At 37.0% G+C, this 8,338-nt stretch overlaps 1 protein-coding gene and 1 pseudogene across 1 annotated transcript; both read right to left on the bottom strand.

Annotated features, from left to right (window-relative positions):
* Positions 1–970: 970 nt before the first annotated feature.
* LOC143637127 (LEAF RUST 10 DISEASE-RESISTANCE LOCUS RECEPTOR-LIKE PROTEIN KINASE-like 2.4 pseudogene) lies at positions 971–3,352 on the bottom strand (annotated as a pseudogene).
* A 1,746-nt stretch (positions 3,353–5,098) lies between these two features.
* LOC143637160 (LEAF RUST 10 DISEASE-RESISTANCE LOCUS RECEPTOR-LIKE PROTEIN KINASE-like 1.4) lies at positions 5,099–7,960 on the bottom strand. Its single transcript, XM_077104610.1, has 4 exons — positions 6,979–7,960; positions 6,848–6,883; positions 6,405–6,749; positions 5,099–6,339 (listed from the first exon to the last, which is right to left on the bottom strand). The coding sequence occupies exons 1-4, from the start codon at positions 7,751–7,753 to the stop codon at positions 5,369–5,371; spliced, it is 2,127 nt and encodes a 708-aa protein (XP_076960725.1). The 5' UTR covers positions 7,754–7,960; the 3' UTR covers positions 5,099–5,368.
* Between the last annotated feature and the right edge of the window lie 378 nt (positions 7,961–8,338).

Here is an 8,338-nt window from a genome sequence, read left to right on the forward strand (position 1 = left end):
GCTCGTGAACAGGCCTATCTACAAGTGTCATGGTTTGAAAAACACAAAATTTAAGAAAGTTTTAATGATTGCACTTTTTTCTTAACAAATGACTATAATGCCCTTGGCATATATAAAAATACATAATTTAAGAAACTTTGAATGATTGCATTTTAAGGGTAAGTTTATAAATTAATTAATAAAGTTTGAAAGTGAACATTTGTAATGTGACAAACTAAAATGGAAATGTGGACACTTTCAAAGGGACTGAGGGAGTATATTGTTTTAAACATTAGCCAATTAAATTGGACAAGGGCTTGTGAAATAAGGAGAAATTGATAAACAAAAAAAAAATTAATTATTGCTGGAAAATTCTCCAGCGGGTACGTAGTTGCAGTGGGTACGGCTTAGAGAAGATGATAACAAAAAAGTACAGAAATATTCTGTTATATAAAGTTGAGTAGTTTTCTGTCATTTCCCGTTCTCTTTTCAAGTTGACTTTTCTTTTTATATTTTTGGTTTTATAAATAATGCAACACTTTACTTTATGCAAGTGTGTAGGAATTCAAATGGGCTTGTGTCCGGATTCTATAAATTTAGCAATCAGCACATTTATAAATGTGTGTTCAAAAAAAGTATATGAATGTGTTTTGAAAAAAAATATATATACTGAGTGTGTTTCTTATATTTGTCTTAGACACTTGAAATTTCAGAGACGACCCTGATTATATTTAGGAACAACACAAGAATGTGAAACAAACAAAAGCAAAGCTAAATGACATAACATAAATACATAAGAATGGAATCAGAACATGATGTCGTAATAACTTTTCCTATAGAACATACATTTAAGTTAAGCACTTGACTTTCTTGATATATGATTTTTGCCTCTAAAAAGAAAACATAATATACACATATAGATATATCAGTTTTAAATCATAATTTGATACATGGACTATATATACAGTGTTTGTTGAAAGGGATTTAAGGATCAAAAGCCCTTTTTAATCGACATTGATACTTTTCAAAGTTGCATTATTGTTTGTGAATTTGAGGAAGAGAAGTTTCGGAAAAGCCTTGTAGAAGATGAGTCAAAACATCTAGTTGGAACTTGCAATGATTCAAAGCTCCCCTCCAACATCTCCACAAATTTATCTATAGATGGCCGTTCTGATGGATTAGATTGAATGCACCACAAGCTCACTATCATCATCTTTCTAGCTAACTCCTCTACCTCTTCATCATCAACTTGCTTATATATCCAGTCTGGAAAATTGGTTTCACCTGTGCTTGTTGAGCTACAATTATTGTGTTTGTGTGCACCTGTCATTTCAAGAACCATCAGTCCGTAGCTATACACATCAGATTTGTGCGACGCGCCTCCAAGAGTCCTGAAAAATACTTCAGGGGCAATGTATCCCGGGGTGCCTCTTACACCCATCACAGACACAATACTCTCTTTCTTTTTGCATAACTTTGCCAGCCCAAAATCAGATATCTTTGGGACAAATTCTTCGTCTAATAGAATGTTGTGAGGCTTAATATCGAAGTGCACGATCCTAGTGTTACAGCCTCGGTGTAGGTATTCTAGACCGCGTGCAATCCCTTTCGCAATTAGAAATAATGTGTTCCAGTCCAAATGAGATCCATTGCCATGTAGAAACTTATCTAACGAGCCATTTGGCATAAACTCATATAGTAGTGCTCTTTTCTTTCCATCAATGCAAAAACCTAAAAGCGTGACTATGTTGACATGAGAAGTTTTACTGATGCTAGTGACTTCGTTCACGAAATCTTCTCCATATCCCTTAGCTTTGGCCAGCATCTTCACAGCAACTAGTTGTCCATTAGGTAATTGTCCTTTATAAACACTTCCATAGCCTCCTTGCCCTAGTTTCTCAAGGAATGAGTTTGTCATTTTCTTGATTTCTGAATACTTGGGGACAAGGTTCCGTTGTTCCTTATGGAGATTTCTATTTGATTTGCTTCTTTTTTAATTTCCCAAAGCTTCTTTACATGATAGAGTATCACAAACAGCAGGAATATAATTCCTATGATGCCACATAAGACACCTGCATGAGAGGTTTAGCATTAGCCAGATGTATCTTAACCGACCAATGTTTTTCTTTGTGGAACCATTGCTCATTTAAAACCAGAGGTGTGTTCCTGTTTTCATGCTACAAGTTGTTCTACAGTTTACATATTGCTCACCAGTTACAAGTTTCCATTTCCTTTTAGATTTCTGAACAGCTCCACTGGATCCTGTTTTGGGTAGAAAGTAAAATGTATGTTAACTTGGTGAGGGATCAGACCGTTAACTATATATAAGCATTGTTAGTAGTAGCGGATCTTGCATTCTTTGAGTCATTAGTAATTAGTGGTATATATTTTCCTCTTTAAAATCGTTTGTACCATATTTACTTCAAATCACGTTAAAAACATTTACACATAATCAATGTTGCAAAAGTCGCTAGGCAGTCCCTATGCGGCCGACCCCCTTGGAGGGAGTACTCGGAGTACTCGCGGAGTAATCGGAGAGTACTCGAACATGGTAAATATAAAGAAAATTAATATTTGGTTATTATATATACGTCAAATATCATAAGTTTACTAATATTTATAACAAAATAGGTGAATGTCAATATAAATTAAAGAAATACATTTTTAAATATAAAATATTCTAAAAATTACTAATCACTAATTAAAAAAATGATATTTGTTCTTTAAATTGAAATAACAATTATGTTTTATGGTTTTTTAGTCAAAATCGGTCCAAGTTCACCGATAAGATGTGATTCTGGCTGAGGTTGACCACATTTGACCGAGTCTTAGTAACTAGGCGGATTTACAGAAACTCGTCTCGGTGACATACCTTGTAGCGAGTACTCGAAGAGTACTCGGCCTTGTAATCCTACTTTTACAACATTGCACATAATATATGTTTAGTAAACGATTGTTTTAATTAGTCTGTTCTGAAACATGGATATAAAAAGTATAAAAAGAATGATATAAAACATATCAAACAAATAAGAAATGAGGGTTAGAAACATGTAGATTTAGGAAGGAAAAGATGTGTACCTGGTGGTGGTGAAGATACACCAATTCTATTCTTGTTAACGTTGAAGCAACTATCAGCTAAAAGCGGTGATTTAGGGCAAACACATGTAGTTGCAAGTCTAGTGTCATCGTACTCACACTGACCACCTGACCGGGTACAGTCCGTACACGGCCCAGATTCCAACTTCCACCTAACCTCAAACCCGTCTTGGAAAGTCCGAACCAACCCCATTGACATAGTAAACGCAACCGGGATCGGGATTATTACACTAGTTTCACACGTCCCCGGGAAATAAAAATACTCGACTAGCCTCATTAATACCACACAAGAGTGAGTCCATTATCCCCCCAAACTCAAAAGGAATTGGACATTTAAATAAAAAAGTGATGTTTGTATAGCTTGAGGTGTAATCAAACAACTCGTGATCGATGGTCGTATTCACTAGATCTATGGGACAGACCGAGTTAATCATATCGCCTCGTACAAGTTTCAGAATCTTTGTTGTCGGGCCCATTCCAAGAACCCGGTAATTAATATTCATAATATTAATGGTGGCCAAATTCGGTTGGTCACAATTTAGCTCAAACCCCGGGTACCCACATTGTACGGGGTCCTGGTGACGCCGAAAAGGGTACTGGAAGCCGGAGATGGACCCGCAACTAAACGAGGCATTGCAAGTGCCGTAGAATCCTTCTGAGTTAGCTAAATGAGTTTTGATTATGAGGAAAATGAGTAATTTGGGAATCAAATACTGGAAATTATTATTCATGGAGAATATTGAATGGGGTTGGAGATCGAGTGGGAGGTATTTTGAGTCAGTCACCATTGCTTAAGGAATCACTCAAACAGCTCCTGCCATGCGTGAAAGGTGACCAATGTTTATTCAATTGGGTTATTGTTATTATTATTATTATTATTATTATTATTATTATTATTATTATTATTATTATTATTAACGTAACATGAAGTTGATTGTTTAGTTTTATGTCGATAAATTTATGTAGACTTTTCACCTTTGACTTACTTTATGACTAAGTCTATAAGAAGAACGAACTATAAATTTGTGATGAGTCAAATAAATTTCTTATATTGGTTAAATTGAGTTGTTCAAGTATTGTAAGTTTGTAACTAATTACGTAGGCCGGCCCATAAGATAAAACATAGTGACACGTTAAATCCGGCTCGACTACAATGTGCCCATACCACATAAATCACCTTGTTTGGCGAATCTGGCTGGATCGGTTCTTTGATGAGAGCAGAGCGAACTTCTGATTATTAGACTCACTTGGACTAGCAATGCAAAAAGAGCGGAAAATGACCCAACTTAGAAAGGCCATAACTTGGGCTTCGTCTGGTGCGAGGAGCCCTAGACGAAATGGTCTTGATGAACCATATCAAATCATGACAAACAACTATAGCGATAGGTAGTTTGACCCAATCATCAATACCCTTATTCCAATATTTAGAGTATTTGCTCCTAATTTCAGCTATCTTTGTCTTTACTTTTACAAATACACTAGTCCCAGCTTTCACGTTCTCTTAATGTGTTTTATCCTTATCTCTAGACTTCAAACATACAAGTTTCATGCATCACCTATCCATTTACTTCACTAGTGTAGGAGTAATTTGTTTAAACTAAAGATCACTAGCTATCACTATCTAGCAACTACATCAAATATAAACCAATTACAACCCATACAATTTAGAAATCGCTATCATATTATAGCAACTAGCTATCAGTGACCAGTGGCCTAGCTCCAACTAATGGTCAAGTAAACTGAATTTGGTAATAGAGCTAGAGAGGTCAGCATTCGATCATCTCTTCCCTTTAAAACTAACGAAGTTAACCTTTTCCAACTATTAAAGCTTGGTAGAGCACTAGAGCACATATATATTTTGTGAATGTTCACCTTAAGTGGAGATACCATCGGTACATGTGGGCATTTGAATCCATCTCATAAGTCTATGTTCGGTTTCCATTATAATATACACTAGCATTGGGTAGCAAGTAATAAACAAAAATTCAATACTCGCTTTCAAGCAGCTAAGGTGCTGTCTTTGTTTCAAAACTTGCTAAGTAAACAGGTAAGTTACTTAAATCGGAAAACATTGCAATTTCTTAGACAAACCAAAATTATGTTACAACTTCAATAGTATAAGAAACTAAAACACAAACATACGAAATTTGCATCCTAAAAAAGATTTTTCACAGGCTTCAAAATCAAAACTGAACTTCAAACTAATGTTACATCTTGAAAATAAATGATCATGATTTTGGTAGTTCTAAAACTTTGTTATTTACATTCCCATTGTAAATATCTACCATTACCATCAAGCATCAGAAGAATTCGGCATACAACTGCCATATAGTTTGTTAGTAACCCCATAATCAGGCGACGGTGGTTCTGTATTTTGATTATTAAACAGTGCACCATCATCCACCACGATGTCAAGAACCTCGGGTTTCTGAGCATTCAGCTCTTCACTCTGAATCCCTCTTAAAGCTTCCACCACTTCCTTCATTGTCGGCCTCATACCCGACTCCTGTTGTAGACACCTGAACGCCAGCTCAGCCACCAACGTGACCATCCTCCTCACGAAACCATTGGTCTCAAACCCAAGACTCTTATCAACCAATTCATCCAATGTATGGCTTTGGATCTTGTTAATAGCCATTGCAGCCAGGTTTATTTCAAGCCTATCTCTGTTAGTGTCAACCGCTTGTAATGAAGAAATGAGTTCAATTAGAACAACGCCAAAGCTGTACACATCACTCTTGTCAGTCAACTGGTAACACTGGTAATATTCAGGGTCAACATATCCAGGTGTACCTTGTGGGGCGGTGGATACATGCGTGGCATTGTTAGGAAACAATCTTGACAAACCAAAGTCTGCAACTTTGACTTTAAAACTTTTATCTAAAAGAATGTTGTGCGTTTTAACATCTCGGTGGATGATGTCTGACTCGTGGAGGTAGGCTAGTGCTTTGGCTGTTTCTATGGCTATGTTTAAACGCACGGACCACGTAAACAAACCTGAGTTTGACTTTGTCGTTGACTTTGACTTTGAGTTTGACCTGGCTAGTTTACCATGAAGATGATCAGCAACCGTGCCATTTGGAATGTACTCATAAACTAGAAGTAATTCTCTGCTTCGTTTTGAGGTGCATCCGTATAATTTGACCAAGTTTTCATGGTCTAATCTTGTCAAGATTGCAACTTCGTTCATGAACTGCTCGACCCGTTTGTAATTGTTTTCATATAAACGCTTCACCGCAACTTCACGGCCATCAAGAAGCTTGCCTAATAAAAGAATCCAACAAGTTAATCAAACATTCAAAGTTTAAATGTAAAGATTCAAAGCTTACCATGGTATACAGTTCCACAACCGCCATCACCAATTTCTCTTGAATCACTAAAGTTATCCGTAGCCACTTCCAGTTCTTCCAAGGTGAAAACTTGAGCTCCAAAATACGAGCATTTTGCAAACTCTTTAGTTGTTTTTAACGAAGGATATGACGGAACACTGGAACTGTAAATAGATTGAGGGTAGCTATAGAATCTGCTGCTCGAATCAGTTGTTAGAATAGATTTGCACTCGGTTTTGGTGGTACTTGGTTCTTTCGTAGCACGTATATTCCTCCTTTGTTTACAAACAAATAATCCCCACAAGATCGCAGCACCAACAAGAACCGCTCCAATAGTCGGAAGTACTATAGAATTCAACACCAAAGAGTAAAATTTAGCTTCTTGAATTAATAATCGCGACGTTAAGAAATTAAATTACTTTTAGTGAGTGAATAAATCATACTTATTGTTAGAATCACAGACCCTTTCTTGGAACTCCCTGCAAATAAATACAATCATTAATACGACGAGACGAGCGTGTATCGATTAAACTTAGTTTGGTTAACATAACATAAAAGGCAAAACGTCGAACACCTGGTGGGCTACAAATCCGACTGTTGCAAATGCAAACAGACTGAGCTGTAGTACTATCAAACCCGCATTCTCCATCCAGTTTACTACACATTGAACACTGATCACCATACGGATCACTATAAACAACCTCAAACCCGCAAGTCAACGCTTGCGCAAGAGTCAACAAGCTACGATTCAGATCAGCACCAACAGTTCTAAGTAACGGAATCGTCACTCCATTCGTACAATGAATCATCTTAAGTATCGGATCAATCGGGACCTCCCCGATCAAAAAATACGAATCGGTTAAATCCACACCGCCTACGTCACAATAAAACCGATTCTGCGGTTGAATTACCATAGGCGACGAGCTGCACCCGAAGAATATCGTCAAATCCACATTCTTCCCGCCACCAGCGTCGAAAATTGTTGAATCGAGAGTCGAGTTTACAAAAGTACCAGGACATGTATTGTTCCATAAATCCGATCGGGCTAGGACAAGGGTTTTCTCGGTTAAATTGACTTCAAGAACGCGGTAATTAACCGATTGGATAATTATCTCGGGGTAGGTATTGTCGGGGCAGGTGAGGCGGAACTCTGGTGGACCGCAGTGATCCGGGCGGTTACCACCAGTGAAAGGATAGGTGAGGTTGTCTATATTACCACAAGAGAAAGTGCCTTCGCAGTTTGGGAATGGGGAGAAATCGGGCTCTGAGAGCGAGACTGTGAGGGCGCAGAAGCGGATTAAAATGACGGTGACGGTAACGGTGACGGAGAAGATAGACTGAGGAGGCATTTTGGGGGTTAATGGTAGCAGTGAGGCGCCAAGTTTAATCAGTTGGAAAGTGGGCGTTAAACTTTTGAAATTAACGGGAAAATTCCGAAATACTAGTCGTTTGTTACGGGCCCGGGTATTTTTTTAAATGATTTTGAGAGTACATTTTCAAATCACTTTTTGTTTTTTATTTATTTATATTTAACTATTCCATGTGTTTTGTTATATAATAATATGAGAATTAAAAGATGCATGACAGAAAAATACGACCATGAGGGTGTTTAAAGATTCAGAAAAGTAAAGCTCATATGGTAGATAGTCACGTTTTATTTTATTTATGGAAAATTGGATTTCAATAATCCCAACTATTAAGCATTGGCTACCAATAATCCCAACTAACAATGTGACCAGTGATAATCCCAATTTTCAATGTTGTTACCAAGAACAATCCAGCTCTAACAATTCACTAACTGCGTTAGATATTTTGTTTTAAGTTAGCGTGAAATAACCAAAATACCCTTACTAACAAATAAAAAATATAATTAATAAAAAAATCTTAAAAAACCTAACTGTAGATTTGCATTTGGTTGTCTTTACCAACCACCG

Source organism: Bidens hawaiensis, unplaced genomic scaffold (genome assembly GCF_021521415.1).
Source record: "Bidens hawaiensis isolate Kalapana, Puna unplaced genomic scaffold, B.hawaiensis_p1.1 tig00008125_1, whole genome shotgun sequence".
NCBI lineage: Eukaryota > Viridiplantae > Streptophyta > Magnoliopsida > Asterales > Asteraceae > Bidens > Bidens hawaiensis.

Excerpts from the sequence above, each read along its gene's own strand:
- LOC143637160 (XM_077104610.1), bottom strand. The coding sequence starts at position 7,753 with ATGCCTCCTCAGTCTATCTTCTCCGTCACCGTTACCGTCACCGTCATT. Across the intron at positions 6,884-6,978 it reads TCGGATTTGTAGCCCACCAG|GGAGTTCCAAGAAAGGGTCT; the intron begins GTGTTCGACGTT and ends ATTTATTTGCAG. Across the intron at positions 6,750-6,847 it reads GTCTGTGATTCTAACAATAA|TACTTCCGACTATTGGAGCG; the intron begins GTATGATTTATT and ends TGAATTCTATAG.